The sequence below is a fragment of the Trichomycterus rosablanca genome, chromosome 1 (assembly GCF_030014385.1).
Source record: "Trichomycterus rosablanca isolate fTriRos1 chromosome 1, fTriRos1.hap1, whole genome shotgun sequence".
In the NCBI taxonomy this organism is placed as follows: Eukaryota; Metazoa; Chordata; class Actinopteri; order Siluriformes; family Trichomycteridae; genus Trichomycterus; species Trichomycterus rosablanca.
In genome coordinates, this window is record NC_085988.1 from 16,087,804 (window position 1) to 16,113,722 (window position 25,919).

Genomic DNA, 25,919 nt, shown 5'->3' on the forward strand with positions numbered 1-25,919 from the left:
TCAAACAGCAGCAATAGATGAGCGATCGTCTCTGACTTTACATCTACAAGGCAGATCAACTAGGTAGGAGTGTCTAAAAGAGTGGACAGTGAGTGGACACGGTATTTAAAAACTCCAGCAGCGCTGCTGTGTCTGATCTACTCATACCAGCACAACACACACTGAGAATGATCCACCACCTAAATAATACCTGCTCTGTGGTGATCCTGTGGGGGTCCTGACCATTGAAGAAGTGTAGAACTACAAAGTGCTCCTATTTGGTAAGAGGAGCTGATAAAATGGACAATGTGTGTAGAAATAAGGAGGTGGTTTTAATGTTATGGCTGATCAGTGTAAATCAATGCAGCAAACGTTTGATTAATTTGATTTCTTTTATCTAAAATAGCTAGTAACCAGGCACTGGGAAAACATTTAAACATGGAAATAGTCATAATGTATTAAAATAATCCCCTTCTATAAAAACAGCCTTTAAAAAGAGCAATCACGCATCAGGGACCAAATTGGAATAGCGCATGCTACGCTTCACTCTCAAACAAGCACTTTTAGCCTCGACCTGAGCCCAGGTGAATCCCTGTGTTTTTATTTGGAGCTGAAAATAGACAAGCAGCAATCATCAGCACAGAAGCGTGACCAGCTCATCACGGCATGTCTGACAGAGACGAGGCCGCCCTATCACAGTGATTTAGTGTCAGACCTGTTCGTGTTTCACAAACAGTTCGTTGTTATCCTGTTTTTTCGCAGGACGATGATGAAGATTTTACTGGATCGGATCCCGAGAGCTCTTTGCATAACACTTTATTATTTGTGTCAAACGTTATGAGCATCTCAGGCATCATTTGGGGAAAACAGATGTAACCAGGTACAGAAAGACAAGCTGTAAGGGACTAATGAATTAAAAGCCTGTCATGCGTGAGTGATAATTACTCCTCTCTCCTGACCAACTTTGGATTATGAGTGACAATATTTCGCAGCAATTTGCTTAAACACACAGAAGCAGTTAGTTGTAGCTCAGTAATCAGAAGGTTGCCAGTTCAATCTCCACCATGGACAAGTTAGCTCCTGAGCAAGGCCCTTAACCTTTAATTGCTCGAATAGTATTCAGTGAAGTGAGTGCTTGACTTCATGTCCTGTAGTTACGCCCCTGTGCAACACGTATAACGTCATGTCGACCCACATCGTTAACTATGTTAAAGCGTTTATAGTCCATTGCGATCCATTAAACATCAGTGTTTGTAATGTTCCGTGTACAGTTCATGAGCTTTACATCCAAATTCATCTGAAGTACAGTTAGACTGAGTCTGAGCTCATTTAACCTGTAACACGTATCCGTGCGCTCAGACACCCGACGAGACAAATGCAGCTCTGACAAAAGATGATATTAAAGCGTCAATTAATAACTGTCATTTTGTCTAGTGATGATTTCTCACGCTTTTTGAAAATGATTATTTAAAATACCTGATATTTCGCAATATGAAGCAGCAGCAGCTCGAGTCTTGTAACTGGAAAAGATCTGTATTGTCGCTACAGTATAAACACAGTGTTGCTGTGTTAAAGCAGCGCAAATTACCACAGAGACACATGGCACAAACATAGCCCAATAAAAATAGTTTGATTAAAAATTTTAATCACTATTAAAATTTTAACGCGTTAATCGCATTAATTAATGCGATTAACGACAGCACTAATTATTTTTACAATGAATTATTATTGATCATGCTATCACAAAAAAACATACGCATGTTGTACCATGGGTATAAAGTCAATGGTAATTAGCAATCAAATGTAAATAATGTACGCACAATACAACCGTGTTGCTTTTATTTTGAAGGGACTGCTATTTTCAATTCAAGCTTCACTATAATGTAATGGTAAACAGACCTTAAGAGAGACATGAGTTAGAATGTAGTTTTTAACACAGACCTGACTGACTATGTCTGTAATAGACTGGCGCCCTGTCTTGGGTATTCCCCAGCCTTGTGCTCAGTGATTAGTGCCCGAGGGTCAACAGGCCACAAGTAATGCAATTTAAGACAGAAGTCGCGGGCCATATAAAATCTGAGCCGGACTTTGGACATGCCTGGCATAGGTGAAAAAGGGTTCCGCTAAGGGCTGCACACAGGTTGGAGGAGGTGTGAGCAGCAATATACCCACCGCGACTGCAATCGGAGATCCCCCAGCAGTGGAAGACAAACTGACTAGGCTAAATTAGAGAGAAAATGCATAAATAAAATAGATAAAAAACTGTGGTGGTGTTTTTTCACTAGCTAGATATAGTTACCAGACAAAAAAGTAGCACAGCAAAGCTGCCACTAAACACAACTTATTAAAATGTGTTTACATTTACATTTTCAGCATTTAGCAGACGCTCCTATCCAGAGCAACTTGTAGAAGTGCTTCCGCTGTAAACATTTCCCTACTCTAGTTTAAGTAAACAAACAGTCCAAGGACACAAATATGCTGAAACCTGTTAGAAGAAGGTGTTTTTTAATAAATATCATCTTAATCACTTTTGAAAATGGTAAGAGACTCAGATATTTGAACAAGGTTAGTTCGTTCCACCACTTAGGTGCCAGAACAGTAAAGAGTCTTGATGCGTGTCTTCCTTGAGTTCTGGGTGGAGGATCAAGACGAGCAAGACTAGTGGCTCAGAGGTTGCGTGGTACAGAGCGGGGTGTGACGATTTCTCTAAGGTAGTTTAGGGCCGGTCTGTTTTTGGCTTTGTAGGCAAGCATCAGTGTTTCTAAACTTAATGCACTGACCCAGTCGTCTAGCCGTCAAAATTTGGCCTTTGTCAGAGTTGCTTAGATCAATATGTTTGCCCATTTTGCTTTCATCCAACACATCAACTTTAAGAACTGACTTGCTGCCCAATATATCTGATCCCTTTACAGGTGTTATTGTAATAAGATGCTACGATCAATTAGGGCTGAGCGGTATGACCAAAAATTTGTATCACAGTATTTTTTAAGATTCTGGCGGTTTCACCGTATATTACAGTATGTTTTATTTTTTGTATGACTGGGACTTTTTATATGTCTGTGGCTGATTTTACTGTCATAAGTACATAGAATATAAAACATTTTTACTTCACCATGTATATAGTGAAGGTTTTGAGTACTATAAGCTTTGCTTGGCCCCACAAAATGACACAATATATGATGCAATCAGTACACGTGAAACAGGTGCAATATATACGATGTTTATTATTAATAAAATATTTAAGTTTTATACAATTACACTTAGCTCTCCCTTTAACAAATAAAAAGATGTTTGAAAAGTGGACGACTTTATATATCTCCTCTTCCAGTTCACTTACAACGTTGGATTAGTGACTGACCTGAAGTATTTTCATCCTGTAAGACAAACCTGAAATCCAGTGGTTTAATTATTGATCTGAAAGCTTCTCTCTCGACTGCCTATAGAGGAATCATGTGCTTGCTTATGTGGATTGTTACTGCGTTCGTAATGTCGTTGTTTGCAACAGCCGTGGCTCGACAAACCATGCAGTATAAAGTGTTTTAGTCTGTTCTAAACTGCCGACACGCCTTATTTTTGGCAGGTTCTTCTGGTGCATATTTGGTCTTCCTCTCCTCATCCTCCATCTGTTTTTGTTTATTTTTTCACCATATCGAGAAAACCTCTCTCATCTGTTAATACTGTCATGCTAACGCTAACTGGCTAACTACTTAATCTGCACGGCGCTCCATAGCGCTTTTAGCGGCGAACAATATTATATGATTTGCTGCCATTTGAATCCAACAGCTATTAAAATGAACTATGTTACGGTATAGCGATATATGAAAAATCCATCCCATATGAGGAATCAAAGACGAATATACTGCCATACCACCCAGCCCTACGATCGATCAATGTTTTTTGCCATATATTCAGAGTTTCAGTATAGTCCACAAATTGTTGAACTGGTTAAGGCCAGGACTTTATTGAAGGCCTTTGCAGAAGCTTAATTTTGGCTTAATTTAACCATTACAGAGCTAGATTTGACGTGGTATTAAATGACTGTCCTGCTGAACCAGCTGTTTGTGCTTTAATAACTTTATAGTAATTGCTGTACAAGGTAATACGTGTTATAGTTTTTTTTTTGTATTTTGTTTTTGTATTTCCCCCAATCTAGCTGTTTTTGATTCCATAATTGTACCTCCTCCACCGGATGCACCATCCCTGCCCCAGCCATGGAAATCCAAAGACTTACACACGCCCCCACCAACAGGTATGCAGGGACTATTCGGTGACCATCAACCCTTCATGCAGGCACCTTGACCAGCTATCAGAGGCTCCACACATTGTTTATATACTTGATTGTTATTATATATTCTTTCATTTAATACAACTGTATGTATCCGTATGCACTTGATTTCCCCCAAGGCCGTGTTGTAAATGAGGTGCCTGGGGGGGGTGTAGGTGGTGTCTCTGAAGTGTGAAAGTGTTAGTATAAATATAAGATGAGTGTAGGTGTATAGTGTGTAAATAAACGTGAGATTCTGAGGTAATATAAGATGTGAGATGTGTGTGTGTGTGTGTGTGTACATTACATACAGTGTGTGATGTAGGTGTGAATAAGTAACAGGAATGTACGGGGTGTGTGGGCGTACCTGATTCGGGGTGGGGTCTGCTATCGGCAGGTACAGAGACAGTCCTGCGGAGCAGCTTGGTGCGGTGAGAGACAGGACGGCGATCGCTCATGAGAAGAGGATGAACCTGCAGACACAATGCAAACACCGTTCAGCCATGTGACCAACCATGTTGGAAAGTAAAAACACACCCAGTTCAAATCAATCAAGTTTAAATATACTACAAACACAGTTTCCAAAAGAGTTGAGACATTTTGTAAAATGAAATAAACAGATCAGGCATAACATTATGACCACCTCCTTGTTTCTACAATCACTGTCAATGTTATCAGCTCCACTTGCCATATAGGAGCACTTTGTAGTTCTACAATTACTGACTGTAGTCCATCTATTTCTCTACATGCTTTGTTAGCCCCTTTTCACCCTGTTCTTCAATGGTCAGGACCCCCACAGGACCACCACAGAGCAGGTATTATTTAGATGGTGGATCATTCTCAGCACTCCAGTGTGTGTTGTGCTGGTATGAGTGGATAAGACACAGCAATGCTCCTGGAGGTTTTAAACACCTTACTGTCACTGCTGGACTGAGAATAGTCCACCAACCAAAAACATCCAGCCAACAGCGCCCCATGGGCAGCGTCCCGTGACCACTGATGAAGGTCTAGAAGATGAGCAACTCAAACAGCAGCAATAGATGAGTGATCGTCTCTGACTTTACATCTACAAGATAGACCAACTGGTAAGAGTGTCTAATAGAGTGGACAGTGAGTGGACACGGTATTTAAAAACTCCAGCAGCGCTGCTGTGTCTGATCCACTCATACCAGCACAACACACACTAACACACCACCACCATGTCATTGTCACTGCAGTGCTGAGAATGATCCACCACCTAAATAATACCTGCTCTGTGGGGGTCCTGTGGAGGTCCTGACCATTGGGTGAAAGCATGGTAAAAAGGTATGTAGATAAATAGATGGACTACAGTCAGTAATTGTATAACTACAAAGTGCTTCTACATGGTAAGTGGAGCTGATATTTAGCCCCATTTCAACTTTTTTGAGTGTGTTGCCAAGACAGGAACTCCATAAGTCACCTGTGGTATCTGGTACCTGGACAAATTGTGTGCCCATTGCAGGTGCTTTCGACAGTGGACAGGATTTAGCATGGGCACTGTGACTGCCTGCAAATATGCAGCCCCAAACATAGAAAGGTATGATGCACTGTGTGTTGTGACCCATTCACCTCGTCATCAGTATGAGTGGGTCCATAATTACTGGATTTAGCCCAACACTCCCGTACTCTATTTATCAATCACAAAGGAACCAGATGATGTTTGGGTTTTGAACAATTCTCAGCACAAGGCAAGCTACCGAATAACATGTTTTTTTTGTGGTGGACCGCCAGTGGTCTGAGTTCAGGACAGGCACCCTGACTAATGTTTTTGGTTATTTAGAAACTGTGTACTTGCTCTTGCATTTCAAATGTCCTGCTGCATAACACATTTAAACCTTAGCTTTAGTAAAGTACCTCAGCTGAGGCCTAAATACACTTCTGTACTTTTTTCCTGGGATATGTTGTGACTGATAAATGATTTGTTGCTTAGTCCACTTAAATTAGAATTAGATAGATTCTTATTTGTTTGAAGTTTTTTATTTATTTGAAGATAACAGCTCTAACCGTGGTTCAGTGGAGTACTTAAGTCTTTTTAATTCATTTTAGCTGATAAAACAAAACAACACAGCATGCACTTAAACACTTAAATTAAATGGAGGGTTTCAAGAAAATGCACATTTATATACACTAAATGGCCAAAAATATTTGGAGACCAAACTCGAGCTTGTTAGACATCCCATTTAAAAAACTAATGGTACTGAAATAGAGTGACCTCTATGTGATCTGTTCAGCTGTAACACCCACTGCTCTGAGAAGGTCTCTTACAAGACTTTAAACTATATCTGTAGGAATGTGTGCTCATTTAGTTAAAAGAAGATTCATACGGCTGGGCACTGATGTTGGTCAAGAAAGCCTCAATTGATGTTCCAGTTGATTCCAAAGCTGTTCAGTGGGGCTGAGGTCAGGGCTCTGTGTCTTTAAACTGAGCTTTTCTTCAAGGTTTTATAGTGGTTGCTTTGTGCACAGGGGAACAGTGATGCTGGAACAGGAAAGGACCATCCCTAAATTGTTGCTGCAAAGTTGGAAGCATTTAATTTCCTTTATATAATTGATTTATTACACATGTTGGCAATTGTTTTGGCTAAAACACATGGATAAAATAATTAAAGGAGTGTTCTAATACTTTTGGCCATATAGTGTAGTATGAGCTTGTATTGAATGAGCTTGATTGGGTTGTATTAGCTGAATTGGTAAGTGGACAATTTACACGTCTAAATAATAAGGCTAATAATCTTCAAAAATAGACAAATAAAATGGGGGAATTCTTTATACATTAGTGTATATAAGTTTGATATGTTCACCACCTCATCACATCACATGAGACTCATTTTATGATCATATGTCTGTTGAGTTTGAAGCCTTAGCTGCATTAAGAGTCCAAAACTGACAGCACACACTGCGTGCCAACAGTATGGCCATGGAGGCTTGGTCCAGGTTTCACAATTATTATGGACGTCCATCTGCTACGTTTTACATCAATTACATCAATCCAATCATCAACACACACGACACGATTTATGTTCCATCAAAATCTAAAGCAAATATTCACTTCAATTTAATCTGATCCTTGGTACAGGAAGGCTCATTTAAATTAATCAACATTAATAATCATTCATCTATTAGTTATTAATCATTAATGAGGAATGATCATATTTTTAAACCATATTCCATTTTAAGGATCGCACAGGTTTCAGTCCACAGAATATCCAAATAAATAAATACAATAAAATGGAAGTTAGTCAAAAGTTTACATACTTTTCAGTCTTAGGATTTGAATAATTTCCACAACTGTTTGACTGTGTTTGATTTAAGAAAATTATAAGTCATACAATGTTTGATTTCTGATTTGCTAACATTAATAGAACATTTTTGAGGCACAGAAACGTAATAAATTGAGAAACTGCTTGTTCAAATCATAAAGAATAAACCTGCAATTTTTTCAATCAAGATAGGATTGCATCACCTGCATAAGATGACATAACCTCCCACGTCCGACACTGAGAGGAAAATTGTGCTCATTGTGGGACTTCTTTCTAAACAAAACCCGTCATTTTCAGTATAAATCTACTGGATTTTTGCAACAGAAATATATGAAATAAGAAAAACATTCATTCACGCAACCCAGTCCTGATCTGGTGTATAAATATGTGATTTGCTGTAAAAATCAAAATTTAAGGTTTGTGTTCAGTGATTTAACATTTCTAATTCGTGTAGCATATGAAATATGAAGCGCAATATGCAATATGAGGTGATCCTAGCAGACATACGGTAATTACGTTAGACTTTCATATTTTGGTTTTCTGACTGAGGCTGTGTCTGAAATCACATACTTCCATACTAAAAAATACACAAAAGCAGTATGCACGAGTAGTGTCCACGAATACGTAGTACATGGAAAGTGCCCGGGACCTACTCCAATAGTTTATGTATGGTTTATTTCTTTCTTTATAAACGCAGCGAACTCTAAAGACGCTCGGTTACACTAGAAATCGTTTAGACAAAATGTTCAAGATGTCGAAGTCTAAAGCAGCTAAAAACACGACTCGGGTAACTGAGTTTGGAAAACTCCCAACCAAATCTGTGGACGCAAAAGATGGTGTGTCAAAGCACGGACAGCTGTACTGTGTATTGTAGCTTCCATTGATTCTATAATTTAATTTATGAGTGTAATTTATTGACTGCCGTGAAATGTGGCTCTTTTCTTAAAAAATCTGTGTAATCTGTGATTTCTGAAAAACGAGGTCCATGAAATTAAGCACATTTCCCCGTGAATTTAATAGGGCCCTAATTATGACCCCTAAATCCACAAAATTTGGAAAATAATCAGAATCAGACTTTATTGGCCAAGTATGCTCACACATACAGTGGGGCCAAAAAGTATTTAGTCAGCCACTGATTGTGCAGGTTCTCCTACTTAGAAAGATGAGAGAGGTCTGTAATTTTCATCATAGGTACACTTCAACTATGAGAGACAAAATGAGAAAAATCCAGGAAATCACATTGTAGGATTTTTAAAGAATTTATTTGTAAATTATGGTGGAAAATAAGTATTTGGTCACCCACAAACAAGCAAGATTTCTGGCTCTCACAGACCTTTAACTTCTTCTTTAAGAAGCTCTTCTGTCCTCCACTCGTTACCTGTATTAATGGCACCGGTTTGACATCGTTATCTGTATAAAAGACACCTGTCCACAGCCTCAAACAGTCAGACTCCAAACTCAACCATGGCCAAGACCAAAGAGCTGTCGAAGGACACCAGGAAGAAAATTGTAGACCTGCACCAGGCTGGGAAGAGTGAATCTACAATAGGCAAGCAGGTTGGTGTGAATAAATCAACTGTGGGAGTAATTGTAAGAAAATGGAAGACATACAAGACCATTGATAATCTCCCTCGATCTGGGGCCCCACGCAAGATCTCATCCCGTGGGGTCAAAATGATCATGAGAACGGTGACCAAAAATCCCAGAACTACACGGAGGGACCTGATGAATGACCTGCAGAGAGCTGGGACCAAAGTAACAAAGGCTACCATCAGTAACACACTACGCTGAGAGGGACTCAAATCCTGCAGTGCCAGGCGTGTCCCCCTGCTTAAGCCAGTACATGTCCAGGCCCGTCTGAAGTTTGCCAGAGAGCATATGGATGATCCAGAAGAGGATTGGGAGAATATCATGTGGTCAAATGAAACCAAAATGGAACTTTTTGGTAAAAACTCAACTCGTCGTGTTTGCAGGAAGAAGAATGCTGAGTAAACACCATACCTACTGTGAAGCATGGGGGTGGAAACATCATGCTTTGGGGCTGTTTTTCTGCAAAGGGGACAGGACGACTGATCCGTGTTAAGGGAAGAATGAACGGGGCCATGTATCGTGAGATTTTAAGCCAAAACCTCCTTCCATCAGTGAGAGCATTGAAGATGGAACGTGGCTGGGTCTTCCAGCATGACAATGATCCCAAACACACCGCTCGGGCAACGAAGGAGTGGCTCCGTAAAAAGCATTTCAAGGTCCTGGAGTGGCCTAGCCAGTCTCCAGACCTCAACCCCATAGAAAATTTGTGGAGGGAGTTGAAAGTCTGTGTTGCCCAGCAACAGCCCCAAAACATCACTGCTCTAGAGGAGATCTGCATGGAGGAATGGGCCAAAATACCAGCTACAGTGTGTGCAAACCTGGTGAAGACTTACAGGAAACGTTTCACCTCTGTCATTGCCAACAAAGGTTATGTTACAAAGTATTGAGTTGAACTTTTGTTATTGACCAAATACTTATTTTCCACCATAATTTACAAATAAATTCTTTAAAAATCCTACAATGGGATTTCCTGGATTTTTTTTTCTCATTTTGTCTCTCATAGTTGAAGTGTACCTATGATGAAAATTACAGACCTCTCTCATCTTTCTAAGTAGGAGAACTTGCACAATCAGTGGCTGACTAAATACTTTTTGGCCCCACTGTACAAGGAATTTGACTTTGGTTATACAGATGCTAGCTGAGCACGATAAATACAATAAGGACAGCTTAAACACACACACACGCACACACACATACTCTCGCTCTAACACACACTTTCACACAGTCATACCTGTAAACAATTAGCATGTGTAATTCACATTATGGGTTAAAGGTGCAAAGTTCTGTGCAGTATAAAAACTATAGAAAAATAGAAAAATATATATAAATAAGAAATGAAAAATGAATGTGAAAGACCAGTGTAAGCAGGGTTTGCAAGTCATTATAAGTTAAATAGGTCATTTGTAGATGAACAAGTGTCCCAAAGATTAACAGTTCTGTAGTGTTCAATTGTTCATGAGCATAACTGAGTGTGGAAAAAAGCTTCTCTGCAGCCTGGTTGTTCTGGTCTTAATGCTATAATGCTTTAATGCTGGTCTTAATAAGTTAAATGCTTGTTGCTCATCACCATGCTGTGTTTTGAAACTGAGGAGATTTCATTAAACCTGAGAGTTTAAAGCATGACGTGACAACCAGATGGGAAAATCCTACGGAACAGTGAGTCCCAGTTTAATATCTTTCATTTACGCAGGTATCGATATGTCGACTGACTGCTCTCCACAGTTTTTTTGGGAATCACAATGACAGCTTTGTCATGGTCTGTGGGTGCGAATCAAGCGGCGCTGTAGAAGATCTGGTGAAAATCAATGAAATATTAAATGAGAAGAAATATGAGAAGAATTTGACTCATGCTGTGTTCATACAGAAATGAATGAGTTTATTCGAGCATGATGAATACCACCCAAACTTGATTAACTGATGATATTAGATCAGCCACTAGACACTCACAGCCAAACTATAATACAATCTGCAGATAATCACTTTTCTAAAGCCTTATTTCAAAAGAGTTGGGACAGTAGGTGAAAATGCAAAGCAGTCATTTATGGCTATTTACACAAAGACCTTTAAAAATAATTATGTAAATATTTACATTTCCCAATTTTAATTGTTTTGCCTGCAACACATTACCAAAAATTGACCAAAGCCATTGTCATGTATACTAGACCCTGTCCCAACTCGTTCCAAGCCAATGTAGAGCCCTTGCTTGCCATAGTAAATACATCCCTTAGCCTCGGATTGGTACCCAAATTGTTCAATTCGCTGTTATTAAACCCTAATTAAAAAAACGAATCTTTTTTTTTTTGTTTATGCATTTTCTCCCCTTTTTCTCCCGGATTTTTAGTGCGTCCAGTCGCCCGATTGCGTCACGCTTCCTCTCCCCTTAAGCCGACCCCTGCTCTGATTTGAGAAGAACGAAGCTAACCCACGCCCCCTCGGACACGTGGGCAGCAGCCGTATGCATTTTGTCACCCACACTAGGCGAGTGCATATATGCGAATCAGCCTTGTGTACGGAGAGACACACCCTGATCTGCACTCTTTTCCCGTCTCTGTGCAGGTGCCATTAATCAGCCAGCAGAGGTCATAGTGCATCAGTTACGAGGAGTCCCTATCCGGCTTAATACCCCACCCCTATATGATCAACAGGCCAATCGTTGTTTATGTGGCTGCTCAGCCCAGCTGGATGGCAGAGCTGAGATTCAGTACGATGTATTCGAAATCCCAGCTCTGGTGCACTAGCGAGTGTTTTTACAGCTGCGCCACCTGAGCGGCCAAAAAAAGACCTAATCTTGATCCACACATTCTGTCTAATTATAGAGATAAGATAAGATTCTAGAAAAAGCAGTTTCCCAACAAGTGTGTTCTTATCTGCATTCATCAAATGCATCAGTGATTTAATCAGTGCAGCTGCTTGTTTATTCTTTTTGCTAGTTATAACTTTTAGTATTTGTGTAAATCCTATTTATGCAAATTATTCTCCAGGCCACCCAAGGAGGATGAGTCCCTGCTGAGTCTGGTTCCTCTCAAGGTTTCTGCCTGTAATTTTAAGGGAGTTTTTCCTTTGCCACTGTTCCACTTGGCTTGCTCAACAGAGGTTTTTGGTCTGACGGTTCTGGATTCTGTAAAGTTGCTTTGAGACAATGTACATTGTAAAAAGCGATATACAAATACATTTGACTTAATAATCTGACAGGCTGCTTGTGCCATAAAAGACAACTCAGTTCTAAGTAAAAAGCACAAAACCCTCAATGGCAGCCAGGACCAACAATGCTCTGATGCATACAATAGCCTGGATGGTGCTTTTCGTCTGTCACGGAGAACGCAATGTCCTTTTTTTCCAAAAACAAGTCGAAATGTGGACTAATCTGACCACAAAACACGTTTCCACTGTCTCTCAGTCTATTTAAGATGAGCTAGGTCCCAAAAAATTTTATGGTGTTTCTGTATAGAACTGATGTTTGGCTTTCTTGATGCAGCGGTGGACTCTGTTACATGACAACAGTTTTCTGAAGTACTTTAAAGACCATGTTGGTATATTTATCACAGTAGCATGTCGGTTTCTTACAGAGTGTTGTCTCAGGGCTTAAAGGTCATGCACATTCAATAGTGGTTTCTATTCTTGCTTTACACAAACTGATTCCCTGAATCTTTTCATAATATTATGTTAGGTAGATGAAAGACCTAAATTGTTTACAATCTCACATTGTGAAATGTTTTTTTTTTAAATGATTGACAATTCCCTCATGAAGTTTGGAACACAGTAGTGAGCCATGACCCATTACTGCTTGCACTGGCTGATCCTTGATCATGATTCTGACCAATCATGATTTCCTCACCTGTAACCAATTCACCTGCTTATTGCGTAATGTTTCAAAACACTGTATCCTCAATATTTTATGAGCTTTTCACTCTTGTTTTGCCTCTGTCCCAACTTTTTGGAGTGTGTTCCAGACATTAAAGTCCACTTCACTGACAAGACGCAGGGTTACTTATAGTTCCTAGAATTAAAAAGATCACGGCTGGTGGAAGAGCATTTTCTTACAAAGCTCCACAACTTTGGAATAATCTTCCTGCCTCTGTCCGGGATTTGGACACAGTCTCAATGTTTAAGTCTAGACTGAAAACATATTTATTTTCTCAGGCTTTTGATTAGTATAGGCAAAGGTGCAGAGCTTGGGGATTCTTGGTCATAGAAACTTGTGGTGATCCAGAATTTCCTAGAAAACATGGCATTGACCTCTGTGATGGAGTCCATGGTCCGAAACGATCTCCACAGCCATTGGGAGGTGCCCAGCACTGAGATCTGAATCAGGAAGTGCATCCAGTGTAAAAAGTCTGGAATGCGGCCTATATATGCTGTGGCAACCCTCAATCATATGAGTATCAGAAAATATCTTTAAGATAAAGTAAACAATAGGCTTTGAGTTACTGCATATTATCAAAATATAGTTGTTTCATTAGTTTCAGTTAGGTCAAGTTGTTCATTACACAAATACTCCTGTCGTTCTACCTCTCTTGTCCGATCACTCAGGTTTGATGGTGGTGGCTGCTGGAGTCTAAAACTCTCTCTGTAAAACTGATATTTTACTCAACTCGCATTTTACATTTTTAACTACAGTTTCTGTTGTTTTACCCTGATGTCCTTCTGATGGAAACCTGTTTACCTGCCCGAGGTTAAGGAATGAAGTCGAGACTGCCGTGCCAACAATGCTGCTCCTGCTGGATGTGACGGACCCTGGCGTGTTTGCACCAAGAATGTCAAGAACTCACTACAGACTTTATTACAGACTGGACTAAATAATAACTCTTATTATTTATTTATTTATTGCTAAATCTTATTCATTTAAAGTATCCTCCAGACCACCCAAGAAGGATGGTCCCTGCTGAGTCTGGTTCCTCTCAAGGTATCTTCCTGTAATTTTAAGGGAGTTTTTCCTTGCCACTGTCGTCCTCGGCTTGCTCAACAGGGGTTTTTGTATCTGTTGGTCCTGGATTTTGTAAAGTTGCTATGTCTATGTCTATTGTAAAAAGCGCTATATAAATACATTTGACTTGACTTAAATTACAATGAAATTGATCAAACACTGGAAATCTTTTCTTTCTACTTGTGTCAGTTAAATAAATATTTAAGATAATGTACCTTCAAAAGGTTTCCCAAACTTTTCCTGCATCTGCATAATAAGACATGACTGTATTACTGACAGGTGTAACAGACTATGCAACTGTGTCTCATAACAGATGTTGGAGGGGGTGGAATCATACACACTCAGCGGTTCTTGTTCTCCAGACATAATGTTCCAACAGTTAAAGGGGAACAGTCACATTCTGGCTAGTTATAATAACAGAAAATGCTGTGTAATGCCTGATGACACATTTCTATTAACACGAGTGAAGCTGCCAGCCACATCTTTACACCGGCCGGGGCAGGTTCTTAGAAAGAGCCTCAAAGTCTGTACATCCTGTCTTCTCTATCTACTCGCTACGTAATGTTCCACTGCTCAGACTAATCACACATTCAAACCAAATAAAGCACTGTTAAAAATACAGGGATGTAAAGCTCCATCTCGCTATTCATCCCCCAGACACAGCCATTTGTGCCTGTTAATCTTGCAGTCAGGATAAGTCGCACACAGACTCGAACTAGAGAGTTGAGTGGAGTCTCAGCAATGGTGGGCTAGCATAGTGGATGGCTTTACTATCTGAGAAACCAAACTTTAAAAAAAATACAGCATGCAGAGAAACAGATGGACTACAGTCAGTAATTGTAGAACTTACAAGTGCTTCTATATGGTAAGTGGAGCTTATAACATGGACAGAGGTGGTTTTAATGTTATGGCTGATCGTTATATTTATAACACAAATACCAAAAATGAAGCTAAACCAGAAAGGAAACCAGGTATCTACAGATGCTTCTGCTAATCCTGTAACAATAGAAGAATGATATTTTCTAACATTTGTTACAGGGGATTCTGTCCAGGCTCTAAAAGACAATAGATACTCCAGAATGGATGTTTTCTGATTTGAAAAACAATAGAAAATGGTTCTGTTAGACAGTGACGTTCGACGAGAAGGCTGAACCTGTCAAATCACGACTTAATGGAACTCGCTTTATGCACAGTGGCATGGGACCAAAAAGATCCTTTCCCCAGCTGTTGCCATAAAGTTAGAAGCTGGTAGGGCGACACGGCGGCTCGGTGGGTGGCACTGTCGCCTCAGGGCAAGAAGGTCCTGGGTTTGATCCCCAGGTCCGGAATTCTTTCTGTGTGGAGTTTGCATGTTCTCCCCGTGTCCGTGTGGGTTTCCTCCGGGAGCTCCGGTTTCCTCCCACAGTCCAAAGACTTGCAAGTGAGGTGACTCGGAGATACAAAATTGTCCATGACTAGAGGCTCAGGTGGCGCAGTGGTAAAGTATGCTAGCGCACCAGAGTTGGGGTTTCGAATACATCGTATGGAATCTCAGCTCTCTCTTCCGACTGGGCTGAGCGGTTGCATGAACAACGATTGGCTGTTGTTCAGGGTTAGGGGTAAATTCGGATCATAGGTCGTCATAACTGCTGCAACTGCGGCCCCTGCTGGCTGACTGATGGCACCTGCACAGGGCTGAGGAATAATGCTGATGGGGGTGTGTCTCTCCGTACACAATGCCGATTGGTGTATGAACTCGACTCGTGCAGGTGAAAAATGCAGTCTGTACTGACTGTACGTGATTGGACATGACTAGATTAGGGGGAGAAAATTGGGGGAAAAGCTGGGGGGAAAAAATTGTCCATGACTGTGTTTGACATTAAACTTGTGAACTGATTAATCTTGTGTAACCAGTGTCTACATGTCCTGTCATTAATGTAACCAAAGTGTGTAAAACATGATGTTAAAATCCTAATAAATAAAAAAACATACACTGGTAAACCAAAACATTAAGTCCACCTGTCTAATATGCTGGCAAAACAGCCAGACATCCCAAGACATGGACTCCAAAAGACATCTGACATACCAGGGCAGTTGTAGTCTAGCGGTTAAGGTACTGAACTAGTAATCAAAAGGTCACAGGTTCAAGCCCCACCACTGCCAGGTTTCCACTGTTGGGCCCTTGAGCAAGGCCCTTAACACTCAATTGCTCAGACAATATACTGTCACAGTACCGTAAGTCATTTTGGATAAAAGCAACTGCTAAATGCTAAAAATGTAAATAACCAGAAGTTCCTTCATTCAGCAGGTCAACTGTAGGTGCTTTAGACGGTGGTCAGGGGTTAGCATTTTCACTTTGACTGGATTGTGACTCCAAAGCCCCGTACACAGAAGGGTTCAGAGCATTAACCTCATCATCAGTGTTAGATTGATTTTTAATTTCTCCTCTGTTGGTCCATACCAGACACCATAGCATTTGGGATGGCATTAGTGTTCTATGGCATCAATGAGTCTTGTCAGCAATTAACGGCTTGTCCTTTCTCAAACCACTGTCAGTGGGTACTTATCATAGTTGTCTGTGACATCCCTTGTAACCCATTCAGTTGGCAATAGTGATTTGGCCCTCATCAAAGTACAAATAACTGCTATCAGTCTATGAAACAGGCATTGAAATGCATTGTTGGGGGTGGTCCTAATGTTTTGGCCTGATTTTAACGTCATGTTTTACACACTTTGGTTACATTTATCACAGGACAGTTAATTACTGGTTACATAAGAGTCAACGGTTTAAGTCTTGAACTCAATGTCAAACAGTCATGGACAATTTTGTATCTCCAATTTACCTCACTTGTACGTCTTTGTACTGTGGGAGGAAACCAAAGTAGACACAGGGAGAACATGCAAACTCCACACAGAAAGGACCCGGGCCGCTCACCAGGGACTCGAACCCAGGACCGTCTTGCTCTGAGGCAACAGTGCTACCCATCGAGCCACTGTACTAACAAGTACAAATCAATAACTCTTCACGATCATCTTGTTCGAATAATTAAAGCCAACTTGGATAGACGGATCTACTAAATCTGAATTTATGGTAAATCAGAAGCATCATTAAAATGGTAATTACACCCTGGTTCAATTATAGCTAGATAACGTTGCAAATAAATATTCCTATAGGCATTATTAAAGAAAACTGTTAATTAATTATGGAGATTTTATAGAATAAAAAACATCCCTAAATTAACTTACAAGCAGGAACTTGTGAGGATCAGAATCGCTCAATCTGGAACAATGGACCTCTTACACAATGTAGTGAGATGGACATCCGCTTTCCAAACTACACGTCTGTTTACTTCAGGCTAGTGCTACTCCTGCTACCTCTAAAGACGTCTGATCTTTTCACCTGTTTCAGTAGTTTCTATTAATTCTGTACATAGTAGTATTTATATTTTGTGTTATTTTATAGCGTTTAATGTTGTGTATAGTGTTGTAGTTGTTCAATTGTTGTTTTTATTCACTTAGTGACGTTAGCCAGTCAAGCGAGCTAGCTAGGCATGTAAATGAAGCCAAGGTAAGCTTAACCAAATGAGTGAAATTTGTCATGTCAGTTTATAAAGAATGTGGTTGTAGTAGCTAAGGGCGGCACGGTGGCTCGGTGGGTACCACTGTTGCCTTACAGCAAGAAGGTCCTTGTGTGGGTTTACTCTGGAAGCTCCGGTTTCCTCCCACAATCCAAAAACATGCAGTCAGGTTAATTGGAAACACTGAATTGCCCTATAGGTGAATGGGTGTGTGTATGTGTGTCTGCCCTGCGATGGACTGGCACCTTGTCCAGGGTGTTACTGTGTGCCTTGAGCCCATTGAAAAGCTGGGATAGGCTCCAGCACAACCCGACCCCCCGCGACCATAAATGGATAAGCGGTTAAGAAAGTGAGTGAGTGAGTGTAGTTGCTAATGAAACAACGTTGGTGAATCTGGTGAACCTTTAACTTAAGCTGCTCACCCTCGTAATTGAAGACGTAGCTAGACACGTACTTTCATGTAACTCACTAACAATGATGTTAAAGCTTTGTTGATAGCTTTTGCTAGATGGTAAACATCGCTAACCTTCATTTCTGGCATCTCCTCTGAGCACTCTGAATAAAACTGAGCAAAAACTAAAACACTAAATACAACAACAAACACTATAAAATACACTGAAATAACACTAAATATTAATAACACAATGTACAAAATTTATAAAAAACTATTGAAACAGGTGAGGAGACCAAATCTCCAGATGTGTAGCAGCTGGTCATTTATAATAAACAACAACTGAACAACTACAACACTATTTACAACAACACACGCTATAAAATAACACTAAATATAAATAATACTATGTACAAAATTAATAGAAACTACTGAAACAGGTGAAAAGATCAGATGTCTTTAGGGGTAGCAGGAACTAGCCGGAAGTAAACAGACGTGTGGTTTGGAAAGCAGACGTACATCACAATACATTGTGCAAGAGGTCCGTTCATCCAGATCAGGCAGTTCTGATCCTTATTCCTGCTAGTATTTAGCTGTTGAATCGTAAAGTGGACATACATCATGCTACATTGTGCAAGAGGTCCAAAAGGGATGTTTTTGATTGCCGAGTATGTATTATTATTCCAACTATACAATCTGATTTAAAATGATCTAACATTTTTGTCGATATATCACAGCATGATTATTTCACTACACCTGGATTTTTCTCATCCTGGTTCCTAACAGAGCATTTAAAAGTTGTTCTAGCAAAGAATTCCAGGTTTATTCAAGCATAAAAAATATGATTTTTTTTGTTGATGATTGTGACTGTTTTAGATTTTAAATTTAGATTATTTTGTAGATCTGTTTGCAATTAACCATAAACTGAAGAATTCAATTGATATAACAGAAACTGATCACGTAACTGAAAATACAGTAACAATCAAGGAGAGCAAAGACTCTTAATGTTCAAAAATAAATACTGTAACCGTAAAACTATAAATAACATCTTTCCTTTTAATCTGTGCAAAGCAGGTCTAATGTAAGTGTCCCCAACCAAAACCACTCAATTCAACCAGTCCCACCTGAACTGGATTTAAAATGTACAAACCGGCGGCAATGTTGTGGGCGGAGGAGGAATAGGGAAAGAGCTTACTGCCCTCTACAGGCCAACAAAGGACTTGCAATAAGTCAACCAGACCTGGAGAGAAACCAGTCTTCTCATTTCTATTGTAGAAAAGTAACTTCTCTTTATTATACGTTAATGTCAAAAATAGATATACAGCAACTACCAGCTACTAGTAACACAAGTGTCAAAAATAATTGCCCCTTCTTTGTTTGCATATTCATATTTGTCACACTGAATGATTTTAGATTATTAAAAACATATTACACAAAGGAAACTTGATTAGAAAATAAAAACAAGATACTTTTAAAGACATATTTATGTATCCCATACCCATTGTCCTGAAAAAGTAACTGCCCCAAAACATTACCAGTAGCACCAATTGCTAAAAACACACTGTCTGTTCTGTAAGTGGTTTGATAGATCAAAGAGGAACAATTTCAGTTACACTTTTTTGCAGAACTTATTCATATTAGACACACTGCTTATTTCCGGTCTTGTCACAGCATCTACTGGGTTGAAGTCTGGACTTCGACTAGGCCACTTCAAAGCTTTAATTCTATTTATTTTCAGCCAACTTGCTTTAGAATATTGTACTATTATTCTGTTACATAACCCAATCACCCCAGGTTTATTTTATGGACTTATGATCTTACATTCTCCCCAGGAATGTTTTTGATAGAGAAGAATGTCATCTTTACCTCAGTCCTATTAAATCGTCCAGGTTCTGGGGCTGCATAGCACTTCCACACTATCACGCTTTCTTTATCATGTTTGACTGTTTGTATAATGCTCTCAGCATTAAACACTGTATGTGCTTTTATTTTTATGATATTTTTATTTCTATTTCTATAGATTTTGGTATCATACAGGGCTTTTTTCAAGTCAAATCTGGCTGTCTTAAAATATCTAAACTGGCATATAAATCAGTTCTGGTAATCATGTTAATTGTGTAATTAAAAGGGCAAATATTGTTTACACAATTTTAGAACTGTATTAGTTTTGACTAAATGTTATTCTAACACATTTTTCATGTACACTATATGGCCTAAAGTATTTGGACATGAGCTTGTTAGACATCCCATTTCAAAAACAAATAGTATTTCAAATAAAGTGATGTATGTGTGATCTTTTCAGCTAGAACAACAGTCACTCTGAATAAGTCAATATACTGTGTAAAGCACACACATGTATCTATAACAGCTGTAAGAGTGGGTGCCACACAGCAACGTGGGCTCTGTGAACCTCAGTTTAACCTTTTTGTGGTCTGTAAGGAGTTTTGTATGTTCTTTCAGTGTTTTGTCCTTGTCCATGTAAAAGATGGACTAGGTGCTTTGATTGTGTGGTGCCCTGTAATGAAACGATGCCCAGTCCTAGGTGTTTGGTGCACTGTGACCAGTTTTTCAGAATGTTGCCAAAAACACCACAACCACAACCACAACCAACCAGCATAAAGTGGTTAGTAAAAATAACTGAATAAATAATACCACAGTTTTTGGCAATCGTATCAGCTAATAATATGCTGGTATTACATCCGTATGCTGGTCAGGGTCGCGATGTGTCCGCATTCCCCAGCATCACTGGACACAATAGGGCACACCCCTTCAGACACAGTCAACCACTCCCGACTAACCGACAGCACAGCTGAGGATTTGAGCTCTGAATACCAGCAGTAGTGGGCCAGTGTAAATGACCACTGTGCCACACAAGCAACCTGATATGTACCTTCTATACAACAAAACTCTTGATTCTGTAGTGACATTAAATTTTTTGTACTAGCACCTAAAAAACAAATCTTTTATAGCAGTGGAACGAGTACTAGTATTGGTAGTTCAAGCTCCCCAGGGTGGTAATCAAGCTACACCTGAAAACAATATAATGGTCTGTGTACATTTTTATCTGTACTTTACATTTTATTTTTAATAAACAAGTGTGTTTGGCAATATATACAAATATACTTATCTTAATGTTTTTTTCTCAAATGCACTATTTTGCAATCTAGATATTCCCAGAACACACCACTTTGCAAAAAATGTATTCAAGAAAAGAAAATAACTTGACTGAAATCACAATATAATCACATATTACATCTTCTGACTGAAAAACAAAAATAAAGATTCTGTGAGTTCACACTTACAATAAATGTACAACCCCAAATCAGAAAAAGTTGGGACAGTATGGAAAATGCAAATAAAATACAAATTCAGTGTCCCTTACATTTACTTTTATTTGATTGCAGACAGGATGAACCTGAGATATTTCATGTTTTATCTGCTCAACTTCATTTCATTTTTTAATAAACATCCATTCCTGCATTTCAGGCCTGCAACACATTCCAAAAAACGTTGGGACGGAAGCAATTTAGGGCTAGTAATGAGGTGAAAAAAATAAATAATGATGTGATTCCAAACAGAGGATCTCCAGTTTGTCAACAAATGCATAAAATAATGATTGAAATGTTTAAAAAACAAGAAAAGATTGGAAGGGATTTGCATATTTCTCCCTCTACAGTGCATAATATCATTAAATGATTCAAGGAATCGGGAGGAATTTCAGTGCGTAAAGGTCAAAGGCTTCGATCCCTCAGACGGCACTGCATCAAGAACCGCCACTCAACAATATCTGATATAATCACATGGGTGAGGGATTACTTTGGCAAACCTTTATCAAGCACTACAATACAGAGTTACAGTACATGCACAAATGACAATTAATACTTTCCTGTGCCAAAAAGAAGCCTTATGTTAACCATGTCCAGAAGCGGCGTCGACTTCTCTGGGCTCTGAGGCATCTAAGATGGACCATCACGCAGTGGAAACATGTATTGTGGTCAGATGAATCAGCATTCCAGATCTTTAAAAAAAAAAAAAGGACGCCGTGTGCTCTGGACCAAAGATGAAAAGGACCATCCAGACTGTTATCAGCAACAAGTCCAAAAGCCAAAGTCTGTCATGGTATGGGGATGTGTCAGTGCCCTTGGTAAAGGTCATTTGAAGTTGAGCAGATAAAATATGAAATATCTCGGGTTCATCCTGTCTGACATCAAATAAATGTCAAAGTAAATATAAGAAACTGTGTTTTTATTATTTGCATTTTCCATGCTGTCCCAACTTTTTCTAATTTGGGGTTGTAATTACACAACCAAGACATTTTGGATGTTTGAAGTTCGTATTTAGTTTTGCACTGCAGCTAAGTAGCTAATGTAGTTAGCATACAAGCTTGTAACTAGGGATAACACTTGGCAGGATGTTATCATAGGCCAGACAGACACCTGCACTGGGTGCACATGTAATTAATGGCACCATAGCAATGTGTATGGGGTAGGGGTTTAAATATTTGACAAATGTATCAGTAACCATGCAATCATGTTACTGAACTTTAATAAATAAACAGCTATTTTTAACAAGACAACTTTAGGCCTTTTATGGTCAGATAATCTTATTACTTTCAATTCAGCGTTCGGCCCTAAACAATAACAACATATAAAATAGTTCATCAGTAGAGCTATTTCAACAGAATGTGGCGCTATCACAGCATTGACAATAACCTCTATATTAGTACGCACACCTGGAAATGTTTGTGCTGTTTTAGAATCAGGGAAAGACGTGCTGCAGTTCAGTGTTCTGTAGGTGTTGTGATGCTTCGCAGTGTGAAATGCAAAAACTCCCTGTGTTACACGCTCTTTATATATATATATATATATATATACAGTGTATCACAAAAGTGAGTACACCCCTCACATTTCTGCAAATATTTCATTATATCTTTTCATGGGACAACACTATAGACATGAAACTTGGATATAACTTAGAGTAGTCAGTGTACAGCTTGTATAGCAGTGTAGATTTACTGTCTTCTGAAAATAACTCAACACACAGCCATTATTGTCTAAATAGCTGGCAACATAAGTGAGTACACCCCACAGTGAACATGTCCAAATTGTGCCCAAATGTGTCGTTGTCCCTCCCTGGTGTCATGTGTCAAGGTCCCAGGTGTAAATGGGGAGCAGGGCTGTTAAATTTGGTGTTTTGGGTACAATTCTCTCATACTGGCCACTGGATATTCAACATGGCACCTCATGGCAAAGAACTCTCTGAGGATGTGAGAAATAGAATTGTTGCTCTCCACAAAGATGGCCTGGGCTATAAGAAGATTGCTAACACCCTGAAACTGAGCTACAGCATGGTGGCCAAGGTCATACAGCGGTTTTCCAGGACAGGTTCCACTCGGAACAGGCTTCGCCAGGGTCGACCAAAGAAGTTGAGTCCACGTGTTCGGCGTCATATCCAGAGGTTGGCTTTAAAAAATAGACACATGAGTGCTGCCAGCATTGCTGCAGAGGTTGAAGAGGTGGGAGGTCAGCCTGTCAGTGCTCAGACCATACGCCGCACACTGCATCAACTCGGTCTGCATGGTCGTCATCCCAGAAGGAAGCTGACGCACAAGAAAGCCCGCAAACAGTTTGCTGAAGACAAGCAGTCCAAGAACATGGATTACTGGAATGCCCTGTGGTCTGACGAGACCAAGATAAACTTGTTTGGCTCAGATGGTGTCCAGCATGTGTGGCGGCGCCCTGGTGAGAAGTACCAAGACAACTGTATCTTGCCTACAGTCAAGCATGGTGGTGGTAGCATCATGGTCTTGGGCTGCATGAGTGTTGCTGGCACTGGGGAGCTGCAGTTCATTGAGGGAAACATGAATTCCAACATGTACTGTGACATTCTGAAACAGAGCATGATCCCCTCCCTTCGAAAACTGGGCCTCATGGCAGTTTTCCAACAGGTTAACGACCCCAAACACAACCTCCAAGAGGTAAAGGTGATGGACTAAACCCAATTGAGCACCTGTGGCGCATCCTCAAGTGGAAGGTGGAGGAGTTCAAGGTGTCTAACATCCACCAGCTCCGTGATGTCATCATGAAGGAGTGGAAGAGGATTCCAGTAGCAACCTGTGCAGCTCTGGTGAATTCCATGCCCAGGAGGGTTAAGGCAGTGCTGGATAATAATGGTGGTCACACAAAATATTGACACTTTGGGCACAATTTGGACATGTTCACTGTGGGGTGTACTCACTTATGTTGCCAGCCATTTAGACATTAATGGCTGTGTGTTGAGTTATTTTCAGAAGACAGTAAATCTACACTGCTATACAAGTTGTACACTGACTACTCTAAGTTATATCCAAGTTTCATGTCTATAGTGTTGTCCCATGAAAAGATATAATGAAATATTTGCAGAAATGTGAGGGGTGTACTCACTTTTGTGATACACTGTATATATATAAAAGAAATAAAAAAAATTTTCTTTATGCATTTTCTCTCCTTTTTCTCCCTTTTTAGCACATCCAATTGCCCGATTGCGTCATGCTTCCTCTCCACCAATGCCAAGATGAGAACGAAGCTAACCCACATCCGTATGCATCTTATCCCCTACACTTTTGACAAGTGCAGTGCAGCTCAGCACTGTGTACAGAGAGACACACCCTGAGAGCACTCTTTTCTCATCTCTGTGCAGGCGCCATCAATCAGCCAGCAGAGGTCGTAATTGCACCAGTCATGAGAGAGAGACCCCATCCGGCTTAGTCCCGCCCATATCTGAACAACAGGCCAATCGTTGTTTATGTGGCCGCTCAGCCTCAGCCGGTAGGCAGAGCTGAGATTCGATACGATGTATTCGAGATCCCAGCTCTGGTTCCAGCGTGTGTTTTTACCGCTGCGCCACCTGAGAGGCCTGTTACCCGCTCTTTACATGACTCATTTCTTTAGCTGCAGTTTTGTGTTTTGCTGAACTTATTTAACACTGACACGTACAGTACGTGTCAGCTTTGCAGATCATGCATTCTGCTTCCCAAGGATCCCGACCGAGACAAAACCACGGATTTCTTTTGTAATTCGTCTGTGAATTTGACTTTGTGCTTGGGCATTTATTAAGAGAAGTGCGAGAAGGTGAGACCAAAGGAGGAAGGTGAAATCAGTGCAAAAACACACAAAGAATAGTGCACATAAGGCTATAAACGCCAAATATGAACATTTTTGGTGATTTAGAAATCCTGACCGCATGGTCACCCTATTATAACTATTATAACTTCTAGTTTAGCATTGCGCAAACAGCATGCTAAATTCTCTTATAATGGCATCAGGCTGTGTAAAATGTGCAAGTGTGTCCTCAGATACACTTATGTGGTTTCTGACAGTGTAATGATGCACTATAATCTCTAACAAAGACACACAGCAACTGTGTTACTACAGCAACAAAACTACTGTAAAAGTATGTAGCTTAATACCACAACAGAGCATTATCACTTCATCAACTGTCATTATCAAACTCTCTTGTCATCTAACTGTCCCAGTTTTCCCAAGATTGTCCTTCTTTCTCTCTCCTGGTTTTCAATGGGCTAGAGTTTCTGTTACATCCTAGTGTTGCGTTCCACAACCCGAGGGTCCATGTGGAGTGACGAGTTGAACCAATAGCTAATTGGGCCGAGCCCAACTCCTGAAAAACAACCCCACACCATAATGAAGAACACGTCTCTACTGCTCTAGAGTCCAGTGACGGCATGCTTTACACCACTGCATCCGACGCTTTGCATTGCGCTTGGTGATATAAGGCTTGGATGCAGCTGCTCGGCCATGGAAACCCATTCCATGAAGCTCTCTACACACTGTTCTTGAGCTAATCTGAAGGTCACATGAAGTTTGGAGGTCTGTAGTGATTGACTCTGCAGAAAGTTGGAGACCTCTGCGCACTATGCTCCTCAGCATCCGCTGAC

General features: G+C 40.1%; 1 protein-coding gene across 4 annotated transcripts in view; it reads right to left on the minus strand.

The window, feature by feature from the left end:
• Positions 1–25,919, minus strand: part of syngap1a (synaptic Ras GTPase activating protein 1a) — a 291,115-nt gene that overhangs the window by 171,650 nt on the left and 93,546 nt on the right. For all 4 annotated transcript variants that reach the window (XM_062986270.1, XM_062986112.1, XM_062986048.1 and 1 more), the window contains exon 3: positions 4,611–4,716. In XM_062986270.1, coding sequence (XP_062842340.1) covers positions 4,611–4,716 — 106 coding nt within the window. The remainder of the gene's footprint in view (positions 1–4,610; positions 4,717–25,919) is intronic.